Source organism: Pomacea canaliculata, linkage group LG1 (genome assembly GCF_003073045.1).
Source record: "Pomacea canaliculata isolate SZHN2017 linkage group LG1, ASM307304v1, whole genome shotgun sequence".
NCBI lineage: Eukaryota > Metazoa > Mollusca > Gastropoda > Architaenioglossa > Ampullariidae > Pomacea > Pomacea canaliculata.
Window position 1 is genome coordinate 30,854,053 of NC_037590.1, and position 24,173 is coordinate 30,878,225.

Sequence of the window (24,173 nt, forward strand, 5' to 3'; positions counted from 1 at the left end):
GTAAGTTGAAAGGTGATAAATACATACCCAGACATTAAATCACATCACCTCAACTAACAGGAAACAGCAGTATGAAAGCAGAATAAATCCCCTTTGATGGCTTCATTGTAATTGCTTTGATTGTTAATGATAATATCATCCTTAATTAAATGAACATAAGAATTATCAGATTTACTCTTGACAAAGGTTTGTAGAAAAAAAAATGGACTATGTCATTCTCAACAATCCATTCACTTACTGAATTGGTGCAAATATTTTGTTTATAATTTATTTGCTGCTCATATATATAGATATATGAGATCATGGAGGCTTCATATCAAAGACATGAAAGGCTAAACTGTTGAGTTTGTAATCTTGCTTTCAAAATACTGTACAGAGTCACAAAGCTCATTGTGCACACATGACGGTGAAGTCCCATGGAATGGTATTTTGCTCAACCACAGTTAAAAAACAAAAACTTAATGTGGAGAGTGGCTTAAAGATACAACATTAAGGCTGGTGCAGTCTTTAGTCATTTTGGAGATCAAACCTAAACATTTTTATTTGGATGGGTGCAAGTTGTGCATTACAAAAGAGAATGCTGATATTTTGAGCACCACCAATGAAAGTGAAGATGGGATTTTTAAGCGTCAACATCCAAGGAGATGAGCAGACAACAAAAAACATGAAAACAAAATTTCTTATGTAATTGATATGTTCAGATTTCTGACTAGCTTATCAAGTAACCTTTTGAGTGCCATGTAAGTGATGGATAACTACAAAGCAGTAGCTGTAAAACCCTCTCAGTAAGACAGTTACAACCCTTGCTCTCATAGAGAAAATCACTCAAGCATTTCAGTTGATATGAGCAGATAAATAATCTTTATACTAATTTATCCAAGAAGAACAGCTAAATATTGCTTTCACTGGGTGTATCAACTCCTAATGTGGATTCTAGCTAGGCCATATGGAAGATCATCCTAATAGCACTTGGATTCCCAGAATATTCCCTTATCTGAAGTGTTATGGTTCAAGACATAAAGAGACAAAGTTTTCCTTTACCTTGAGATCTTCCTCCAAAAAAAAAACTAACCTGCTGCTGCACGAACAGCTAATGATAAGGCAGAGACACTGTATTAATATCCAGTTCCGTCCAAACTTTTTGTACTTTTACCCAGCATCCTTTTTGTCATTGTTCATGGGAAATCAATCCACATCTCCGCTAACTGCCTGAGGCAGTGAAGAAATAACTGAATCCGATAACACGGCTGCTGATATCAAATCATGGTTTGCCAGCAAGGATGCAGGAACGCACGGCAGAAACAACGACGACGTTAGCATCTCCGCCACGATCACGAAAACGAAGATGAACGCGATGACGACTGCCGTGTCCTGCGCGTCGCAGAACCAGACGGCTACGTCCTCCAAAATGAAGTTTGCTTTCTCGTTCTTAATGATCTCCGCACAGGTGCACACCAGGTCCTCTCGGGAAGGGCTGGCGGCCAGTGTGCGGGACCACAGGCGTCTTCTCACGGCTGAAGTCGCCTCGCCCCAGCGGCGAAGGTGAAAGCGGCTTGAGCAGTAGGCCATCCTCAGCCGAGACGAAACGGACGACCATCCCGAGATGAGAAGAGTATGCGAAAAAGCCACAACCAGTCTCACATAGTTTACCAGGTCCCTCAAAATAAGTTGCTGCATGATCCTGGATGCCAGACGCCGTGACACGCTGCAGCTGCAGAGTGACGCTGGACATCCGAGTACGCAGACCTTGCCAATGCGTCACTAAACGATCCCTCCTGGCGGCACACTCGTGCAAATGCCTCCTAATTGTCGTCTGCGGCACGGCAGTGACCTCCCTCGTTGCGTTCCAGCCAGTCGGACTCACACTGTTTAGAAGTGTGGGTCTGGCGGCGGTCGTCCAGATCCCAGGGGTGTGCTCTCGGATAGTGGAAAAAAGAAGGCGTACAGAAGAGACCCATGCCATCGAGCTCAGCGATTGGTTTATCGTTCTGAAGAGCTCTCCCAGCTTGCTTCTGAGATAGATGCACAGCTGCAGAACCGAACCACTCCGATATGTCAGCATCCCTGGACGCCTCATACTGTAAGGACTAAGGTCTGCATTGTTCCAGTTTGCATTGAACGTCGCATTTGCTTCTGCCATCTTCATCATCAACCGGAGACCTTACAGGTACGTACAGCGGGTGGCAGCAGATAAGGACGGCAACTGATTTGACTTACTTTCTTGCTGTTTGTTTATTTTACTATTTTTAAAGTTATCAAATGAATTAATCGATAGTTGTGATTGTTTTATAAATTAGGGATTTTTTGGGGGGCTTTCCAATCTCCAACTGGACTGGCGTTTGAAAATCGAAACGCGGGGAGATACTTAGGTAGTGGGTCTTTTTTTGAGGCTTCTCTTCATCTCCCGGAGGTCCTTTTTCTTCGATGCATTTTGAAGAAATTTTGTTTTCAAGCTCGCTCTTGCTTGGGTTCTGTTTTCTCAACAGCTTCAGCCGAATAATATGCTCCAAGACGTGCTGCCCCACGATCCTCATAGCAACGAAGTCGTTAACTTATCGTGGGTTACCAGTGACTAATGTGACACTAGAAACCAAGAACGGACGTTTCTCTTAAATTTCTCTCTGTGACTACTGGAGTTCAGATTGGCTCTACCTTAATGACTACCTCTTCTGAAATTGCTTGACACTCCAGAACCTGTTTCAATGTTAAAACTCAGATTCAGCAGGTTAAATTTATCAAGGAAACAGCAATTAGGTCCTTCGGATTAAAAAAAAAAAAAATGGGGCGGGGGTTGGGGATGGGGACATGGAAGATCCAATTCAGCCTGAGCCAAGCAAGAAAGACCAGCAGGAGATGTAAAACTCCTTTGTCACTATGGAAAGCGAGGATTAGGTACTTTCCAGACTGTGACGACGCAAAGTTTATCTTCTCACTTTTACGCAAATAAAACAGGTGAGGGTTGAAATCTCCATCACCGTATAACTTGCAGCAGGACAGTTTGTTATCTCGGATTCGGAAGAGTTCGGTAAAAACGCCGTAAGGGATATCTCAAAACTTTTGGCTTGCTGGGGTTTTACAAAAAAACTTTCTGTAGCTCGGTTAGCTGATTCAAATCAGGGCACAACCCTGGCCCTTTTGAGTTTTCTGACACGTCCGTTACAGTTTACAAATGCTAATACACATCTTAACTCGCAATTTTGCAGACTAGCTTTTGTTACGTATTCTAGGTAACTAATATTTTTCTTTAACGATGAAAAAAAAACCAAACCTGAGAGTTTCTAAGTACAGAGTAAAATAGAAATTCTACGTGGAGGTAAGGGAAGTCTAAAGAACCAGATGACTGTTGAGATCAGTGATAAATGTCCTTTCTTTTGGAGTCTTTGTGAAATCTGAAACAAATCATTGAGCATTTACATTGACTTTAACATTTCTAACAAAAACGTGTTCTTGTCTTTAAATTAAACAAAATAATATGCATATTTTGATAAATCTACCTAAATAATTATATCATACAAAGAAGTTGCTAGTCGTAAGAGCGATTATTTTGATTTTTTTTTTTCTGCTTCTTAGGGTTATTTTGTTGTATTCTTAGCCCTATGTTGAGGTAGTGTAAGTTTATATGTGAACTTATGACGTGTCGTCTTCATTTGTAAAAATCTTTTTGTGCGAGTCAAAGGCAAATTTCTGTTCTTAACTTACTCCTTGTGCAGACAATACGACTGGTTGATTGATTAATTGCATCCATGAGCCATCAAAAAGGCCATCAACCTACTAAAGCATTGTGTGTTTTGTGTGAGGCACAGTGCTTCATACTGAACCTTCACCGACATGTGCGACGCTTTATATGGAAGACCATCAACACAAAAAGGGGAAAATGCAACGGTCTGAACACGAAGCTTACTGGCAGTTACTTGTAACGTTTTTGGTCGACAGACTGCGATCTGGTGACCCTATTTCCGGAGCTTTCCTTTCTCCCGAGTTCCAAGGCGCTGTTAAGTCTGCGAGGTACTCTGACGGGGTAATAATCAGCGATGCTGCTCGCCTGGCTCCTGGGCAAAATTGGTTGCGAGCCTTGCGATCGTCTTGAGCCGGCTGAACTGAAGCTTAAGTGGCTGGTCCTCGAGATGCAGGGCAGTGCTTCCACGCTGACGAGTCCGACGTTAGAGGAGGGGTCGTCGATGCCCTGGAGGGTCTCTAACAGGCCAGAGACGCCTCTGTTGACGTTTTGGTCGTTAGACGAAATCGGCTGTGGAGTTGTTGCATGCACGCTGCGAGGGGTCGCTGCTTCGTCTGACTTCTTGTGCGATGCCCTGGACTTCGAAGAGAAGCCGGAGGCTGGAGAGGCAGCACTGTTGAAGAGTGGAGAGATGACTGCAGATCTCGGTGTAGTTTGTTGTGATGCTTTGTTCTCGAAGGCGGGACTTTGATCTTTCGCTTTGGCTGTTTTCCAACAGAGATATCGATAAATAGTTTTACAGGTATTTGAAGATAATGTGTCTCCATAATTTGTACCGGAACCGACGTACATACGTGGATACATATACACATACATAGATGGGATAAACTTTCCGTAAAATCACTCATAATTCAGACAAAATCCGCGCCGGTTTTGGAAACAGTGGAAGATGCACGTAAAGATATATCTCTTCATCAGTTCACATAAATTCACGATAAAACGCATTTTCTGAAATCTCGATCTTTTAAAGGTATCAATTTCGGTTCTTGATACTCAGTTTGAAATAATTTGATAAGTAAATGTATACTTACACATTATTCACAGCTCTAAAATTAATTTTCAAAGAAACTATAAATGACAAACAAAAGAGCATCGGCCAGTTAGAGGATAGTGTTTGAATGCCCTATATCGTGCAGTTTAGATGTAGTCTACAGCAAGAATCAAGACAGGTGTAGCTCGATATACGCTAACAAACAAAGCGCACAGCCGCTGATGTCCTCAGCTAGTGTACACTCGTAAGACTCGACCGGCATACAACATTTGAATAGTGCCTAAGTACGTTAACTCATGATGACAATAATAAAGCCAAACTTTGTTCAAGCGTAATAGAAGCAACATAACTGCAGCATCCTTCTCTCTCTCTAACCCTCTACTCTCCCCTACAAATTTATATGCAAGTGGTCAGGAGCTTCACAACTTTCAGATCAGTTACGAAACAACAGGCTGGCATTTATGAGAAAGAATAATAGAAGAGGAGAGGGACAGAGTAGCCCCTCTCCCATGTAAGCCTGCCACGAACCTGCAAAGAACGATAATAACAATAGTCTCCCAACCAACAGGACACATCTCTCCGTGTGGAAGTAAGCTCAAACGAAATAATGCCACGAAAAAAAATTACAAGCAAAGGCAAATTGATGACACCATGTTAAACATGAATAATGGGCGTGGATAAAGATGAGGAAAATTGCGGAGTGAGCAGGATAATATATCCTAAAGCTGTACTGAAAATCTTTGAATGCAGAAGCAGAACATTTAAAGCTCACAAAGAGGCTTACCTTAATTTATGCCGCAGGAACGAGTTAGCGAAGCTGTAAGCGAAACACCTCAACCCAAAACCTAAACTGGACTTATACCTTCTTGATAAAGTACATGCCCTGTCCCCCGGTCGCTGCTGTCGTCGACCCATGCACTATGTTGAGAAGGATAATAAGTAATCATCGTGCTCTGTGGAGGTTTGGTCCAGGGTTTCCAGTGCAACGGGACGGGATGGGGATCATAACCACTCTGTAAGGAAGTGACGTCATTGGACGTACATTTATTCTGTGCTTTCGGTCCGTAGCTGCTTTTCAGGATGTTTGCACCTCGCTTTGGTTTCCTGCAAAAAAAAAAATCAAAAAACAAACAAACAAACAAACAAACAAACAAAAAAACAACCCAGATCTCTGGAGATTAGTCGTGGCCAATAGCCCATTGTATCATCCTCTCCCTTGCTACCCAATCAATCCCAAAACAAGAGCAGTCGCTACTTCCGTTGAGGGCACTTAAAAATCTGAATCAAGAATGAAGGAAAGGGCAAAACAAGTCTGTAGTCTTCATGATGTTTGCAGATAATTAAACTAAAATTACTACGTAAACTACTCGTCAAGCAATAATTAAATGAAATAGAATATCGGCGACTGTGGCATAATTCTGCAATGAAAAACAGGTTTGGTGTTTCAATAAGGTATTGAAAACATTAATGTGAATTACAGTGAAATTTGACGGGCTTACCAAACTGGTTGGTAGAGGTTCGTGCACCTTTCTTCCACCTGTCTTCTAAATTCAGCCAACTAAGCAGCCACAAATGAAAATACAAGTTCAGATTAAGATGCTGAACAGAAAGACTTTCTTCAGATGGTGCTGTATGTACCTAGGCACCTTTAACCACAGCACTCTCAGTGGAATAGGCATTGTCGCTCAAGCAGCTTTGAACAGCAGCTCTCCTCCTCCTCCTCCTCCTCCTCCTCCTCCTCATCATCATCATCATCATCAGTATACTGAGCTATGGTGGTTGGAGGATATCCAACCACTGCATTTAAAAAAGTATACCGATGGCCATGAAAAAGAAGTACAACCATTTTAAATGAAGAAGTAGATGTAGGCTTTTTTCATGTATTAGACACAGGAACCAAACATTCAACCTTGATTAAGGGATTTTTATTTGTAGACCGCTATCATGAACGTACTGTACTTAATAATACATTGCGGTCAAAGACCGTGAATAGAATACAGTCTTCGTTGTGATGCCTTTCACTGACAGGCCAATATCATCTATATAAATGCTTCCCCGTCAACGATGAAGGGGAAATAAATAAATTAGTTAAAAAACTTACATGGACTTGGTGACCGGTTTTAAAGGGTTCTGTGTCTAGAAAGAACCATGAATGCCATCCGACTTCGCCGGAGAAGGTGGCTCGAGGTCGATGAAAGGGAGTACCTGGAGCAGGGCGCCAGATGTATTCGACGTCAAAGGTTCTTTCTGGGGTGTATGGGCCGGTGTAAATGGGTGATGAGTCCTTTAAAAGATGTACCCGATCATTGGCTATGCCGTCTGGACCTGCAACACGGACGAGACTGGCATCATCATGCTGCTGAGAGAGAGTAGAAAGAAAAAGGTAATTAGCCCAATTATCTTAATTAAAGGTCTTTATTGCAGCCGTTTTAGAGGTTTGTGGACATTAGTCCGCTTTTGTTAAATTTTTTCATTGCTTTACTGATCCGATCGAAGTGTTAAAAGGTCCAAAGTAGGACAGTCTACTCAGGACATACTCCAGCAAACTGCACAAGTGACATTTACACACCGTATAAAATAATAATAATAATAAAACAACAAACAAACAAACAAACCCTCTTGATTGTGGGAGAAAAGGGACGACTGAAAGATACACACTTGGTGCAGTTAATCGACCTACAAAACGATACAGAAAGACTATCTTACTTAAAGACAACAAAACTCGCTCCTAGCTACGCCCATTTTTGACTATGTAGTCAAAGCCAAGTTCTGAGAACACCATCGATGTTGATGTGTTCATATAAACCCTGTCACAATGTAATACTTTCAGCCCGTAAATACTTTTTTGAGTTATCGATATTTTTGGGTGTGTGTGAGGAGAGGGTAACCGTCACAGAAAGTGATAACAATGAGTAATGAGAGATCGAGATATAATCTTTTTGTAATTGGTTTCTGTCTCAGAAAGTGATAACTATCTTGAGCTATGGGTGTTTTTTTTCATACTATTTGTCGTAAGATTGAAAAAAAACCCATCGTGATTGCGTTGTTTAGGTCAGATTGAGAATTGCTTTGTTCTGTCTGTCGCAAATAAAATTTTGTAATCTAGTTACCTTAGAAGATGTAAAGTCTTAGTTCTCCTAACAAAGCTTTACCTGTTTGCTAGGGACTCTTTGACTCCGTAAAGTGTAACAACATTAATGTAAGCTGCATATCGGAAAGGCCTTTTCAAAGCTCACTATGCTTATCACTGCCTCAAAGGAGAACAGCGGGGGAAAAAACCACACCATTAATTAAACAGGATTTTCGCACTAGGTTAGGTCACAAAAGCCACGATTACTCGACAATATCGCTCGACTATGGGACCAGTAGGGAGTGCCAGCTAACTCTTTATGTTCTGACACCACTGTTGTTGGTAGATATAAGGTCTGGCCAACGGGTAAGTTATGCCACGACAGGGGTAAGGATCGAGTGGGGTAGAAGTGTGACACATGGTGAGGGGCTTTCGTTTAGACGTGAGAACCACCGCGAAACGCTCGGCTAGTCTTCCAGCAAACACGAACACAAACGAAGATATTAAGTTGCACATTGGTGCAGTCTTATAATACTGGTGTCATTGACCACTGCTTTGTTCTGGGAGAGAGAAGGCAAAGAAAAACACCGGTTTACCTATACTGAGTGGGTGGGTTTGGGTGAATGGTTAAGTAGGGGAATGCCTGGGCAAAAGAAAGAAGAAGAAAAAAAGAGAAAAAAACATTTATCTTCCTATAAAGGCAGCCATAGCGGGTTACATTCTCTTGCTAGGAAACAAGTTTTTAAAACGTCTCTACCTTGAGCAGTTGAAGTGCACTAATGACACTGTGAAAATGTTTTGTTCGTTTGGTTTCTCTCTCTCTCTCTCTCTCTCTACCTGCAGAGTCCTAGTGCAAAAACGAATCGAACCAGGATACCGGTGTTGAAAGAATTCGCTTGACAAAAAATTCGTTCTCTATGTCTCTCTCTCTCTCTCTCTGGTATATAGTTTTCTCACTGTAATAACTGACACATAATATATACCAAATCAAACCAAATCAGCGTTGACAATTGTACTTACAGACTGCCAGACAGGTCTAACACCAATGTCTAACACCAAGTAGCTAATGGAGAGTTTCTCAAGATCACAGTAGACTAGCATACGCTATGACGACAAGCTAGATACAAGTGACGCAATTACGACAAACTAGTGATGTAATAATATTAATGACGTAATTTTGAGTGACGACGCGAGACATTGACCAAGAGATAGGGTGGGTGGGTGACACAGCAAGTTAGTTCTTAAGTGATTAACTAGCAATGCAATACTTTATTTGGCACAAACATTTATTACTATGGATAAAAAAGTGGAAAACTAAGTGGAAAAAAATTTAGAATCGGTAGATTTCTCCTGTTTCTCATACCAATATATAAATATAAATACACACATTATATATGTGTATATGTGTGTTGTGTATGGGTGCTTTTATGAATGTGTTGTAGGCATACGTCCTCATGAAGGTGAATTTCTTGCCTAACCCCCAAAAATGTGTGATCATGCGCTTTGTGTGTGTGAAGCAAAATAAAACCTGACAACACGAGAAAAGAGGAACATTGCTATTTTTCTCCCAGCTTTTAAAAAACGTTTTCATTCGGTCTCCGCTTTCTCCCACGTTTTTACAGATTTGTTAAGTTTCTTTGCGGTGAGATAAAAAGTACTTTTCAGCCGATCGACATGTATAGTCTTGACAGCTGCATCGTCTTTCCTACCCTCTTCACCATCTCCATCACAACAAGGGACGATTTTGAATAACAAGACTATTTTTCAGGACTGGTTGCAACGCCTACACTCTATCTAACAAATTTAGCTAAGTACATCCTTTGTGAACATCAAATTACAAGTAAACGGCATCATATCAACTAACGATGACAGCGATGACTTTGTGCTGGTTGTAACAATAGTAATCATATCGAAAATAATATATTTTGACTATAATAGAATTTCAAATATAAAAGTTTGTCTTTGCTGCTTGATATCGTACCTCGATGCCTGACAAACCACTTCTTCATCTTTACAACTTTAAATATATATCTCTTCAAATACGCGAGAAAATCGTTATCTTTCCTACAGATTTTTGTGGAGAAGAAAAACCTTATAATCTAAATGTATATATGTCAACTGTTTGCCAGTCTTTCTGTTATAACAAAAATTGGTATTGCTTTACCTCCGTTAAATCGTCAACGAGAGCACATCAGATTGAAGGATGCACTGAATCATACCCCCATTAAGTGCGCTCGCCTTTGCACAGTAAAGCGACAGATCGAAGGAAAAGAGAGGCATGGCATATATACGATCTTAGGTCGAGGATTAGGATGAAGAGAAGAGAAGAACATTATGGAAAAGAAGAGGGATAAAAAAGCACATTTTCAAGTTATCATGCATGCAACGGCCTCTTTCCTGCCGATTGTAGGAAGAGGATAGATCGATGACACGTACATGCCTACTTACACATACGATCGAAAACCTAGAGTATCTACAACTAACTATGCATGTATGCAAACTTTTAAAGCGATCACTGACTTACGAGCTCTTCTTTGTACAAATACGTACGTCTCTATGTATGGATACATGCAAAGCAAGTCGATCACGGTTGGTAGTCTAGCTAGCTTGCTCTTACCATAGCAGACGATTTTTTTTTCTTTAAAAAAACAACAACAAAAAAACAAAAAAACAAAAAAACAAAAAACCGCACACAAAAACAAACGAAAGAATAGATAGGCACAATGCTTACCACTGAAGCAATATAGTCCGGGGATCGGAAAGCAATTCTGGACAGAATCTCCTTGCATTTCCATAGAATAAAGTATATTTTTTTACAAGAACTTGTAAAACTGCTTCGGCCTCTTCCTGCGTAAGTTGTCTCAGGACAAGCCGTTGTCTTCCGTCAATGGCACATGAGCAAACCAATTTCATTGGCTGCGAGCGTAACTAAGGAAGCTGAGCGGCTTGTGAGAACGAGGCTTCACGCTTACGCATGTATTCCGAACTACACGCATACGAGTCGCGCCATTTTCTGCTTGCGGGTAAGTAATCTTATTTCAAAGCTCATCTTATTAGAAATGCCAAGTGTAACACGTTCGTAATTATTGCTAGTCTGGTGTTTGTAAAAAACATAATACAAGGATAGTTTCTCTGTAGATAAAAGTGCCCCATGCAGTTTACCTTGTTGACATGCTGGCGTTAGCAACCACAATACCGCATCATTAAATGTACGTTGGCTGTTGTTGATGCTTAACACCGTGTCAGTATCATGGCGAAACACTGATATAAATATATACTTGTACACACGAACTAACCGGTATTCATTAAGATGATTATGTATAAATTTCGGTCGATGCATGAAGTGGGATCAACTCGATCATCATGGACAGTGACTATTTGCAACGTGTAGTGGGAGAGTGTCTGAAGAAGTGTTTGGCAGAAGTTGCAGAAAAACGACCGTTTGACCCCATCGAGTACATTGCACAATGGCTCTACAACTATACCGTGAATGTGAAATACGAAGAAGAGGTACTGTCAAAATTTTTGTTATATACTGTGTGACAGATATATAAGATATATTTAATTGTTTTGATTTTGATGGCAGAAGATCTTATGGCAGTTTTGGTTTTCCTGATATAGATTTTTTTCGGTTAGTTTTATATTTATTAAACTGTTGAGATCCCTTTGGTGCCAGTATATATATATATATATATATTTTCTTGCTAGACACAGATATATCTTATAATTAGTGTATTCACTTTGACCCCCTCCTCCCTCATTTTATCAGTTTACATATCTATTAAGACTACCTCTCCATTTTTCTGTCTTCTTTGCTTTCGTTCCATCTTATCTGCTTTCTCAGTTTTTCAAGCACATATGATGTACTCCACACACACACACACATGTGCACACACTGACAAACATATTACACAAACCGTTACTCACACACATATAGGGGTTGTGTTCTCAGTTGCAGAGCTTAAATTTGTCTAAGCTCACGGGGAAAGTGAATGGAAATCTCTTTTTTCTCCATCCAGCAGTGAATAAGCACCTCTTTTGGGATAGAAGGCAAACAGACATTGATTTGGTCAATGAGTGTGCTGTGACACATGCTAGCTTTACATAATACCCTATATGCAGTAAAAATGCATACATAATGCACGCTACAGTAGTTACTTTTTAAAAGTGTCTGTTATCTTTCAGAAAATAGAAGAAGCCAAGCAAGTTGAGCAGGAAAAATCAGACTTTGAATTTGAGAGAAAAAAACGAGATCAGATGAAGGAAGAGGCTGTACGTTTTGCTGAAATTGCAGCAGAAAGAGAAAGAGTGAGTGCATTCATTGCTAGGTGATCCCAACTGTTCACAGAAGCTTGAAAGGTTGAATGTTTTGTTTGCTATCAGGTTCAAAAGGCTTGTGAAACATAGTTTGTTTCATGAATGCACAGTTTTCAAAATTTGTAAATTATCAAGAAGCTGCCAGTCTGTTTCATATGTGCTGATACACTACAAATTTGTTTGGCTGTATTATGGGAATCAAGCCAGAACAAAAGTTTGAATCTTAAACCTTTGTGACAGCATATGTTTACAGTGCATATGGTGTGTTTTTTTTAACTGCAGCAAAAAGAAGAACAACAAAAAAGAGAAGCACAAGCAGCCTTAGCTTCTAAGCTTGCTCCAGTGGAAGAGAAAGAAGAACCACCTGAAGACAGTGTTAAGACAGCTGAGGTGATCACTTTGTGTGCATGTGTATGTCAGTGTGGGCAGGACTGTCTTGCAATGTCTTAAGATTATTTATCACAACTCTAATTGTACTAAAAGCAAATTTTACCATTTAACTTAAAAAATAATAAAAAAAATAAAATAGAAATATGTAATCTTCTGAGACAAAAATCATGTCTCAGTTTCTGTTTGGCTACTATTTTTCACTTTACAGATTTGAAAGCCTTTAATAGTAGAAATTAAACAAGCATGGATAGGGAATGATTTAGGCTAGAGAATGAAACACACAAGCATTGCTGTTGTTGTGGCAGCAAGGATGTGTAGAGGTGGATTGCTGTCTGTCTGCCAAGACCAATGCTTAGCCTCTTGCGAAGTGAACTGCTGTTAGTCTTGGCGAGCCGTAACAAAGACTGTGACTAAACTGGAAGCTTTCTTGTATCATGCCTCGTTTTAGTAGTTAATCTGAAATGTGAATAAACCGGAAACTTTCTTGTCTCATGCCTCGTTTTAACAGTTATAACTGAAAAAAATTGTCTGCCAACAGTCCAGTGATATTAGTTTGTGGTGGCAGTGATGGGGATAGCAGCAGCACTATTGCAGTGTTAGTAGCAAACAGAAGCAATATCATCAGAGTCTGCTTTGTCAGTTTAGCAAAGAAGATAAACAAAATGAAACATTCACAGACTTGTTACATAAGGGAGACATTTTAAGAAATTTCTGTTACTCCTATTATCCAGATAATCTTTCTTCTGTTGCATGAGAATATTGAGGGTTAACTCATTTTCCAAAACCTCTACAGTACAAAAACTATATAGATTTTAGAGAAATAGGAAAAACGAAAAATTTATATTCTAAATATAAACTGTTTGCATTTTTCAAAGAGTAGCAACATAGAGTTTCAAATGCAAGCAAAAGGAAGTTACTGTAGACAATGTTGTTGCTTCATGTGAGTGGAAAATGTTTTAAAAAATCCCACTTCTGATGACTTCTATATGGATGTTTCAGGTGACAGTAGAGAGTGTTCCTCCTTCAGAAGCTGTGGCAACAGAGACACCTGCAGGAGAAGAAGGGGCTGGTATTGCTGAAGTCCCAGAGGAAGAGACAGCTGTTGCTGCTGATGAAGGAGGAACAAGCGAAGAAGCAGGGGAGGCAATTGAGGAATGAGATCTCATAAGGAGGAGCCTTATGTTCTTTCTTCCTTGGTTTTGTGAGCATAAAAAACAATTCTCAAACTGATTGACTTGGATGCTGATTAGCTTTTTACCTCACAGATTTTAGCTATTCCTCTTTTCCTACTCACATACCTCATTTTTCTGTTTTTGTTTAAAATATTCTTTACTGAAGTAGAGCATAGAACAAAATTCTGTGTGTAAGTCAGTCTTTCTCCATTTTGTTTTTTTAATTTATAGATGTGACATAAAGACTTACATTTTGTGTGTCTAATTTGTAGGTGTCTCAACATCAGGTGTCAGTCATCAGTACTGTCCATGATGAGGACATTGAGGTAATCGACTCATAAATATTTAGATACTATCTTTGATAATAAGCTTAAATGGGATGTCAACACTGACATGATCCTATTGAGAGACAGCAGCGCCTTTACCTCCTACAGAAATTCAAATCTTTCTATGTCAAATCTGTCATCCTCACTCAGTTCTATCAGTCCTTCATTGAAAGTCTCATCACTTGGTTCCACAACCTCTCCCTAGGGAACAGGAATAGTCTTGTCTAGATCAACTCTACTTGCCATGATCTTCTATTAACCTGTGGTGACCTAAGGTCGCCAACTGTATCTTACTGTTGCTGGGAGTATGCGTATATATAGTATGTGCGAGAGAGAAATTATTTGAACAAGTATGTGTATTTATCTGTATATTGCTAGTTGCTGGAATTGTCCTTGTTGGAATTATGAAGTTGTATTAATTTTTTTACAGTTCAATTTCTTTCCTGTCACTGAATAAATATAGTCTTTTTATGATAAGTGTTTAACATTGAAAACATATTAATACTATTATACAAGGTTTGTTAACATAAGACTTTGATATTTGAATGATGCTTTTGAACGTGCTGTTACACTGAAATATTTGATTTGTTAAAGTTATTGATACTTTCGAAGAAAGTAATGTGTATATGTAAAAATATATCAGTTAAGATGATTGACAAAAAGTGTTGAGTTATTTTTCATTCCTTTGTGTAATTTATTATTATTATACAAGATGGGGTTTGCTTCTGATCCCTGCTAAGAGAGCTTCCATATTATCTTTGATGGTTAAGTCAAAGAAACAATTTAAGTAATATGAGATAAAAATACACATGTTCTGTTTTACTTTATGAGTAATAAAATTTTAAAAAATCAGCTTTAAAAACTACTTTCTGCTTTACATATGGATTTTAATTATTCCTATTTGAATCTTTAGTCTCTAAAAGAGGTAGACCATGACATGGCACCAGTTATGCAGTACAGATTAGGTTTTGGTGAGCTTGATCTGTGCGACTACCTGGTTAGCAAGTGAACCTTTTGTCAGAAATAAATCTAAATAATAAGAGGCAGATGATATTGAAAAAGATGCAGTTTGTGCTGGTAATTTGTGGCTGTAAAGGGGAAGCAGATGTTAAACTAAAAACGCATCTTTTCAGAATGACGACTTAACTATCACCCTTTCCTGATCAAGAGTGTGCATAACGTGTGTCTGTAATTTACTTTGTGTATGAGGGATTGTTGTAGAAGTGTGTCTGTTATATGCGAATGTGGGTGCATGGTTGTTGATGATTTAGACCAGGGATGCACAACCTACGGCCCGCGGGCCATATCCGGCCAGCGACGCGGTGCCATCCGGCCCGTGAAACTTCTGCCCACAGTGCAGGAAATCGGCATGTTAGTAATAAAAGAAGACCTTATAAAAACGAAAAAAAGGAAGAAGAAGTATTTATCCCCACGTAGGGGCGTTTCCCGATCTTTTTTTTTTTTGCGATGGACGAATATTTCGATTCAGTGCTCCGACTTGGTGTCTCTACGATGAGGCCGGACATTCAGAAGTTGGTTTCGGGAAAACAACTTCAAATATCCCACTAATTAATATATAATTAATGGTAAGTACAACTTGTTTCTAATAAAAAATGGTATCTGCTCTATTTTTTTTTCCTTTTTGTATTTTTGCGGTGAAGTGGCCCGCGACACGGCTGTCCGAAATGGATATGCCCCGCAGGCCGAAAAAGGTTGGGCATCACTGCCCTAGACTGGCCTAGAGCAAAGAAACAAATCAGAAGGTGACCGGTAATCCAATGCAGACAACAACCGCGCCACCCTGACCCAGACGACCACATACGTTCCATGGAGACAACCCGAGCTCATCTCAACCCTCAAGTTCCACCATCTGCACGACCCACGATCAAGGAGCGCCATGCCAAAGACAAGCAGCTTAGTACAGCTATAGACTGCGCCCTAGGTGACAGCCTAGTTTTCCTAAAAGTTCTTGTTTTTGTCTAGTTAATAAGTACTAAAGCTACTGAGGGCAGGGTTGTTTCCCTTGTTTATGCTCAGAAAAGATAAGTACCGTTTAAATTACGATGTTTCTTCTGTTTTCTTAGCGACAAACAAATGTAAAAAATATGGTAAAACATTTATAAAATATGCAGAAACCATCACCATAGTAACTAGTCGTCTGTACAGTGAGTTCAAACCCTTTGTCTACAGTTGCTTGGTGTTTTGCTCTTATCCTTAATTAAAGTCAAAATGATTGTTTCCACGCTGAACCTCACAGCTACACACCAACAGTGTTATGTGGAGTCGGTCCAGGCTGACTGATGAAAAGAAAGTAATGTCTCCCTCTCCTTGAGCTTGATGTATCTAGTGTATGTCCTGATGTAAATAATGTATGTCGTGATGTAACGGCTGTTCACATAGCGGGTGGTGGTGGTCAGGGAGCGTGGCCTTTTACACGAATGTCTCTTATTTTCGTACAAGCACATCTGGTTGTATCAAAATAAATTTCTGGTTACTTACGTACTTATCTGTGCTGATGCGTTTATGAATATCTGTGAGAGCGTGGGAGGTGTTGGTATTCATCTTTAGGAGGTCTGTGCTAGTGTGTGTGAAAGAGAGAGTGTAGGTGTGTGCACGTGCCACTGTGGTGCTGTCCCACGCACTATCACAAACCTTCCCTAAAATATCCTAAATTGTGCAGCACATAACGGGTTGTGCCGCCCACTTTTTGCCATTCTGTGTTAATGAAAGCTCTGCACCAAAGATGAGACCCACTGGTTTTATTATTTCCTATGTTCTCAGCAATCATTAATAACACCAGTCCCATTTAATGTTTTTATGTCCACGTAATCGTGAAAATAATCCAACAGAATCTTCGTCGTCAAGTTTTATGACCAGTAAATGCTGAAAAATATTCGTGTTCATGGTGTACGTGGGCGAGCGGATACATTGGGAAGCGATTGGCACAAACGTATAGATGCTGGGAAGTTACATGCTGAATTTCTTGTAGGTTGGCAAAGTTCGCGTTGCACCAGTCAGAGACACTGGTATCACTATCATGTACCTGTGCCCACACACACATGTGGCTGAATAAATTGAACAAATCGGAATGTGTATTTACTGTTAATATTAGGTGATCCTGACTGCGAGGATGATGTTTTTCTCTGATGTAGGCGCCAGTAAAGGCTCTCACTTTGCTCTCCCCAAACCTGCGGTAGTGCTCATCTACAAAAGGTTTAATAAACTCATTAACACAACCCGCATGATGTTCACAAGGCGTTGCAACTTAAGGTAATCTCCAGGCAGGTGTCACAGGTAAGGCATTATAGTGACTGCAGCATCCTCTCCCCAGTCGTTAACTACGGTATCCACAAACATCAGATTATTTCCAAAGACATCGTCGTCATACTTTATGTTATTAATGTTACAGTCGATGGGACAGCTGAAGCCATTCGTTATTTATGCCTATCTCGAGTTTGACAACTTCCGTTTATTTAGGGAACGAGCTAGGGAGAAGGGTGATATAGGGAGTGGGCTATTCACACAGAAATGGCTAGTATCTTGCACCGAGTGTTACAGTCATTAGAAACAAAATTGCATTTTACTAGACCAGGCCTTTAATTGTTCTCAAAGTAACTGCTTGTAATACCAGATGACGCCAGCCCTTGCTCTGCCTTTTTGTCCCTGACGCTGACGTGGGCATTGTGGAGAACATAGTACCTCAGGGGCTTGTCTGTCCACTCCTCAGCGTACCCTATGTTAATGCGCGCTGTGACCACGACCTGTTCCTCTGGAATCGGCTCGTCTGCTTCTATCCAGATGCAATCGTCTGTAACCAGATCCCTCTGGTTGATGCTGGCTTTGGTGATGGCCAGAGACTGGCACAGTTTGGACGGTCCATTTCCCAGGTCTCTAGCCTTTAACGTCTTCTTGGACGAAGACTTGCTCCCTCTCAGTTCCAGCATCTTCTCCGTGCCTTCCACTGGCTCCACGCTTCGAATCAACACGGCGGCTCCCTCTCCTGAGGAAACACAAAAAACCCCAGACAGGTGTATCAGGTATATGAACTATAGTCTCTTTGATCATCAATGCTCCCATTTTTCTACCATAACTGACTCTTCTGATCGATGAAGCAATTTTCCAGCCACTCACTCTTCCCCAACCCCAAACCATTTTACGTTTTTGAGGAATTAAAATAAGAGCTACTGTCGGCTGGAAAGATTTTTGGTTTTTTTTTTGTGCAGAACCTTCACGCTCTTTTTTAATGAAAACCACCTATTCAGTCAAGTACAAACAGAAAAATGAAAGTTACAAGAATGTTTCACAAACAATTAGGCTAATTGAAAAATAGCACAATAGAGTGTTTTAGACCTGGTTAAGTGTTCTCTTCAAAGAAAAGGGGGCAAAAAAAGAAAGCACTGCTGCTAGTGAGAGGGTTTATAAGCTGGCTAGCTGGCAGGTTTCTAGACAAATAGGTAACATTGTGTTATGACATCAGCTAACAGAATAAATAGTCTGTGTAATAACAGCAACAAAACCACTGTTCTAGATCACTTAAAAAGGAACTTGTCTAACAGTCAGTAATAATACTTTAAACTTGCCTTCTGAAATGGCTAAAGAAAGAAACCTCACTTGTATTCAGAATTCTCTAATTGTAACGGATAAGTACTTAGTAGAGGGGGTTAGGCGGGAAGATCGACAACCGTGGTTGATCTGATCTAGGGTAGTGGGCTGGAAGTTGTTTGCCCTTGAGCAAATGACGTAAATTGTGATGTCAAAATAAGGTGACGTAAAAGATAGAGGAAAATAACGTTAGAGAAAACGGTGGGCAGAGAGCTAACGGCGGAACAGAAGTTGGAGTTGGTGGTTTTTCTCTGGACTTTCTCGCTACTGCTGCGACAGCGGAATAAGTATTACAGTGGAAGTAATACGGTGGTTATACTACAGGTGGATGTACTTCACAGATCGTGATACACTGTAGTCCGTGTCCGCACCGTGGGGAGCTCTGTGGCTTGGGCATCCCGCAGAATAAGTATTACAGTGGAAGTAATACGGCGGTTATACTACAGGTGGATGTACTTCACAGATCGTGATACACTGTAGTCCGTGTCCGCACCGTGGGGAGCTCTGTGGCTTGGGCATCCCGCAGTACAGTTTCTTGGTGGGGCCAAGAAACCACACACTGGTGTGAGCGAGAAAACAACGGTCCCAGAACAGAAAACTTGGTGCAAAACTGGTGCACCGACCTCCATCTGTCGCCTGGAAAGGACAGTTCCAAACAGCCTGAGAGTAAGCGTCGGTGGAGGAAAGGTTTCCTCCCGGCCTTCAGCTAACCTATCATCATCCTGCCAAACACCTAGGAGGCAACCGCATGTGCAAGACCGAGACGTTCTGCTTGTAAACTGTTGGTATCGTAAAAACAATTTGTCTTTTTTTAACAGTAAATAGACTTCTAGGAAAGAAGATTGGTGGGACTAAGTAGAATAGAGGACTTGGGAGGGTCACAAAGACTTTAATATAAAAAGGTTAATGTTTCATCAAGAACGAACATTTTATACGATAATACAGTGGATATTAACATTGGTAATTCATCAAGAAAGGACAGCTCCGGAGACAGCGGAATACTTCATCAGTGACAATATTCATGGGAATCAATTTTATTGTTAACTTTAATAGTACGTTGGATGAATGATAATATATTGGTAATATATCTTGTGTGGCGAATGAAGGAGTGAATCTATGAGTGTTGATACTTTGCCTTTGTTTCATTTAAAATTGTGTTTGAATTGAATAATTATTCGTGCCTCTAAGAAGGTACGCCCACCTTCAAGCGATCAGAATATTTTGGTTTGTGGAAAGAATGCGCATGTCCGCGGACGGTCCGTGACATTTTGGTGACCCCGACGTGATCGCTTTAGGGTGAGGCGGTACTAGGCGAGGCAGGTTTACATATATTGTACAAAAGTTATTATTGGTATCTGGTGGATTATTTTGACTACTCTTGTTTTGCCATCGTAGGATACATTTCTTTAAATTGTTCTTGAGAGACATGGAATTCCCGGATATAGATAGCTTTATAGCCCAGGGACTGAAAATGGGCTATACTGATAGTGCCCTGGAAAAGTACGTCCAACAGTGCATAGAACGTTTTGATAGATATAAAGAAAGAGAAAGAGAGATAGAAAGAGAAAAACCACCAACTCCAACTTCTGTTCCGCCGTTAGCTCTCTGCCCACCGTTTTCTCTAACGTTATTTTCCTCTATCTTTTACGTCACCTTATTTTGACATCACAATTTACGTCATTTGCTCAAGGGCAAACAACTTCCAGCCCACTACCCTAGATCAGATCAACCACGGTTGTCGATCTTCCCGCCTAACCCCCTCTACTAAGTACTTATCCGTTACACTAATCATGATCAAATTTTTGCAGAATACATAAAAATCAAAGAAAAGTCATACAATAATAAGAAAGCTGTAATGGTAAATCTAATACAAGCACTTATTACCTTGACTGGATATATTTATGCAGCAGTATATGCCATAGATATTGTACACATAGGCTGTGCCAGGCTGCATGAACATTGCTTTATTACGGTCAGTCTGACCCTTGTACGAGTGAGCTGCTTTGTCCACTGCTCCCAGATATGCTTCTGTTTCCACAATGCGGGCAGCTATTCGAATCCCATTGACCATTCGCACAATTCTTTTCCCCAGAAGAGCCATGGCAAGTTGTTGGCAAGGAACACTGTAAAAATTGCGATTCAGCCTCTCTGATAATTTAGCCTGGGGTAGGATTTCTTTTGGAATGTCATTTTTGTGGAGCAGTTCCACAGAAGTTGTCACTGCAATTTCCTTAGATGTAGTTTCTTTGATACTGAACTGCTTTTCTCCTTTGAGTATGATCGATGATGAATCACAATTCTGAAATGTGATGGGCTTAGAAACAGAGAGTGAGAAAGCATCTTCTTCTGAGCAAGAAGATGTCAAAAGAGCTGTTGAAATTGTTGCAGAGCATGATGCCTGATTTGATCTGTCTGCTACACGAAGTTTAGGCAGTGCTGAATGCTTCTCATTTTTATACCTGTCACTCAAATCTTGCACACTCCTTTTAGCCATAGAGATCAAAGTCTAGAACAAAACCAAAAAATCAATTATTTATAAGTATATTAGGTTATACTAGCACTGATCTGCTTGCATGCACAAGGGGTTTGTTTGTGTGTGTGTTTCAGATGATACCTGATACATATTCACATTAGGAAACATTTGAAAGACTCCAAAAGATTTGAAGGATGTATCATAATCACTGTCATATGGCATTATAAATACCACCCATAATACTGCACACAATTGTTTCTGGAAAGCTAACTTCTATTAATTATGAAAATTGCATCTTTATCCAACTATTAACATAACAAGCAAAATAGCTTATGCAAATTTGTTAAAGTCATAAAGCTAGTTATTATTTATGACTACATGGAAGCAGATTTCATTAATAATCAACATTACACTTGACTCTTATCACCTACCAACATGGTATGACAACTACTAATGCTAAAACTTGTATCTCCCAGCATACTGCTCAGGATTTACCATGTCGCTATATCACTCTCTTTAAAAGCTCAGCTTAGAGGCAAAGATTTACAAACTTGTTGACTGGAATACTCGGATCTTCAGCCCTCTGGTATGTCTTGCTTCTATATCACCCTCCTTACTCTAGAAACACGCATGTATAGGGGATTTAGACTGTGTATCTGTAACCAAGCTGAAGCATTTCTTTTATTTAATTTTTAATTTAATGCTACGTTTCATTACGGGAAGCCAAGACAGATATGAGCATCTGACTAGGAGTAGGGAAGATGAACTGCCTCAGTATGATTTTGACCACTCTTTGACGCAAAAGTATATGTGTTTCGTCGCAAAGCATGATCATGAAATATCAGCATCTTCTCAATGACTGTACAGGGGGCAGAAAGATGGTGTAAAGAAGATTGTGTCTTTCACTTCTAGAGCAAAGTCTGCATCAATGCTAAACAACTGCTGTTTCCAACCAAGCACAAAAACAAACCACGAAATCTACAATGTTAAGGTATACACGAATAATTTAAGTAAAATAATCTGGGCTGTATATGATTATAAACCAACCTCCAATATGCTTTCAGGATAAATTGTTAATCGCTGTTAGTATACATTCGAAGAATCAAGATATACAAAGGTAGACAACTCCCTGTTTGGTGGCTAGCAGAGAGAGTACTTTCCCTTGAACTGTGGTGTCAACAGAGAGCTTAGATGTAGAGAGGGTGCACTCCTTCTTTATCCTTACTTGTTAAGAAAAGTAGTGACGGAGTTGCGTCCCTTCGAAAAAAAAGATGCTACGCCGCAGTTGCTACTAGCAACCACTACTAAACAAAGTCGGCGCTAGCAGTGTTTATCTTTGGAGTAAATGTCTAGGTGTTTGCGATATCAAATGACCTTTATCTAAGAACAGATTTTTGTGTCTTTTATTCATGGGAATTGCTTAGATGAGGGTAGTTTGGGAGAGTTTTAATACATGTATGACAGCTGACTATATTTAAAAAGGATAACTTTTATAAATTCAAACAGCACATCCATGAGCACAAATTTGCATTTATTTAAAATCCATAAAAATCTAATTTATGAGAATTTATTAATATGAGAAAAGCAGTTAAAAACAGAATTACACATGAATATAAACAAGCCACATTCAGAAGACTTGCTCACATCTACTGAGACATATAGATTTCTGTTTACATACAAGCATGGGCAATAAATTCTCACACAAATCATAATAATCATAATTAATAACAAATCATAATACTACTATTAATAATAATGTATATATTTATATACATTCATATCCCTTGTTGTAATAACATTGGTTGACAATTGAAAGATAACAGCTATGCTTACTATGAAATATACAGCAAGCAGATACTCAAAAGGGATCATTCTCACATGTACTTTAAATGAAGATTTATAACATTTTCTTTCACACTTTTCTATAATAATTTTAAATTACTTTAGCTTAAAAGCTACAAATGATGTAACTTCAACATTTTTTGATTTCTTTTTGCTCCTTTTTCAAAAAAGGACACAGAGCTATCTTTCAAAGAAAAATGAAGGCGAACATTGATAAATAGATTAATCACACTTCCTTTCAGATCACATGCACCAAGTGGAAACAGAGGTCAATGCTTTTTAGCTCTTCCCACAGAAGTCGAATCAACTGAGATTTAACTTTTTTCCCAGGAAGTAACTGGTCAATATTTTTACAACATGTACACTCTAATATCTTGACTGTCTCACTCAGAATTTTTGTTTTTTTGGTGGTGGTTGTATGGAGAAAATAGTTAGAGGTCACTACAGTTATCATCAAAATTATTGAAAGTGATATTTACTTTATCAATAATGTCTTTGTCATTTAAACAATCGATGTCATGGTCATAGTCATTCTCGTCAATATCTACATTACATATCATTATGTCCTGTTGTTTGTCAGTGTCACAGATGTCAGAGTCAATAAAGAGCTGTCATTGTCCTTCTGGCAATTAGTTCCACTACTGTGATGAAAACAGGTTCTCAATCATGATCTGACGGAAGAATAATCTAAACTGTTCTGCGGTGGGATTATGTAGATGCTCCCCTTTTCCCTGAAAGCAAGAAAAAAAAAAGTCTTCTAAGCAGTCTTGATTCAGTTTTCTGTAAGAAGTAATGAAATACCATGATTTGTCTGAACTCATCAAAAAGCTCAAGCAGAGCCTGCACAGTCATCTTCCACCCTGTCAGACAAGGTAGTGCATTGGATGAGGGTGTTTCAACAGTGTCCAAACCATTGCAAAGTGTCACAGAGAAACTCTTTATGCCAGATGCAAGCTATGATCATCATTAGCCTTATGTGCCAGTTAGAGTGATCTCTCATGATAATGTTAATTAAAAAATAAAATATGACAGAAAGAAAGGCCATGATGGTAAAATGTGGCTTAGTAATATATATTGGAATATATCATTATCTAATAATCATAAGTTATCAACCTTGAATGGTGGATTTGGAATGGCGAAAATTGTGGGTACTGCATTCCAGACAAGACTTTTTTGGGGGTTTGACAGTTGTACTGACTTTCCTCGAAATGATCCGAGCAAAGACAGTATCCTTTTCCATACACATCAGATGGT

General features: G+C 39.6%; 3 protein-coding genes across 6 annotated transcripts; 1 reads left to right on the plus strand and 2 right to left on the minus strand.

Moving 5' to 3' along the window:
- Positions 1-252: 252 nt before the first annotated feature.
- LOC112560161 lies at positions 253-10,699 on the minus strand. Of its 2 annotated transcripts, none has more exons than XR_003098489.1 (6): positions 8,818-8,919; positions 6,829-7,052; positions 6,227-6,285; positions 5,770-5,831; positions 3,902-4,440; positions 253-3,389 (listed from the first exon to the last, which is right to left on the minus strand). XR_003098489.1 is itself a non-coding variant. In XM_025231792.1 (6 exons), the coding sequence occupies exons 1-5, from the start codon at positions 10,590-10,592 to the stop codon at positions 3,908-3,910; spliced, it is 942 nt and encodes a 313-aa protein (XP_025087577.1). In that variant the 5' UTR covers positions 10,593-10,699; the 3' UTR covers positions 253-3,389; positions 3,902-3,907. The 2 variants fall into 2 exon arrangements, 1 of the variants encoding a protein (XP_025087577.1); XM_025231792.1 differs by lacking the exon at positions 8,818-8,919 and adding an exon at positions 10,529-10,699.
- Positions 10,700-10,734: 35 nt separating this feature from the next.
- Positions 10,735-14,855, plus strand: LOC112560169 (DPY30 domain-containing protein 1-like). The gene is made up of 6 exons (XM_025231805.1): positions 10,735-10,820; positions 11,142-11,307; positions 11,983-12,105; positions 12,397-12,504; positions 13,504-13,705; positions 13,949-14,855. Exons 2-5 carry the CDS (start codon positions 11,161-11,163, stop codon positions 13,660-13,662), a joined length of 537 nt encoding a protein of 178 aa, XP_025087590.1. The 5' UTR covers positions 10,735-10,820; positions 11,142-11,160; the 3' UTR covers positions 13,663-13,705; positions 13,949-14,855.
- A 2,725-nt stretch (positions 14,856-17,580) lies between these two features.
- LOC112560147 (DNA-3-methyladenine glycosylase-like) lies at positions 17,581-22,218 on the minus strand. Of its 3 annotated transcripts, none has more exons than XM_025231760.1 (3): positions 22,125-22,218; positions 20,489-21,110; positions 17,581-18,002 (listed from the first exon to the last, which is right to left on the minus strand). In XM_025231760.1, exons 2-3 carry the CDS (start codon positions 21,096-21,098, stop codon positions 17,599-17,601), a joined length of 1,014 nt encoding a protein of 337 aa, XP_025087545.1. In that variant the 5' UTR covers positions 21,099-21,110; positions 22,125-22,218; the 3' UTR covers positions 17,581-17,598. The 3 variants fall into 3 exon arrangements, with proteins under 3 accessions (XP_025087545.1, XP_025087562.1, XP_025087554.1); XM_025231777.1 differs by having other exon boundaries at positions 20,489-20,727; positions 22,125-22,207; XM_025231769.1 differs by lacking the exon at positions 22,125-22,218 and adding an exon at positions 21,629-21,695.
- Between the last annotated feature and the right edge of the window lie 1,955 nt (positions 22,219-24,173).

Coding starts and splice junctions, on each gene's coding strand:
- LOC112560161 (XM_025231792.1), bottom strand. CDS start 10,592: ATGGAAATGCAAGGAGATTCTGTCCAGAATTGCTTTCCGATCCCCGGA. Junction 7,053..10,528: donor CGGACTATATTGCTTCAGTG/GTAAGCATTGTG, acceptor TCCGTGTTGCAG/GTCCAGACGGCATAGCCAAT. Junction 4,441..5,769: donor ACCGAAAGCACAGAATAAAT/GTACGTCCAATG, acceptor GTTGGAAAACAG/CCAAAGCGAAAGATCAAAGT.
- LOC112560147 (XM_025231760.1), bottom strand. CDS start 21,098: ATGGCTAAAAGGAGTGTGCAAGATTTGAGTGACAGGTATAAAAATGAG. Junction 18,003..20,488: donor CATAAATATATCCAGTCAAG/GTAATAAGTGCT, acceptor GTGTTTCCTCAG/GAGAGGGAGCCGCCGTGTTG.
- LOC112560169 (XM_025231805.1), top strand. CDS start 11,161: ATGGACAGTGACTATTTGCAACGTGTAGTGGGAGAGTGTCTGAAGAAG. Junction 11,308..11,982: donor ATGTGAAATACGAAGAAGAG/GTACTGTCAAAA, acceptor GTTATCTTTCAG/AAAATAGAAGAAGCCAAGCA. Junction 12,106..12,396: donor TTGCAGCAGAAAGAGAAAGA/GTGAGTGCATTC, acceptor TTTTAACTGCAG/CAAAAAGAAGAACAACAAAA.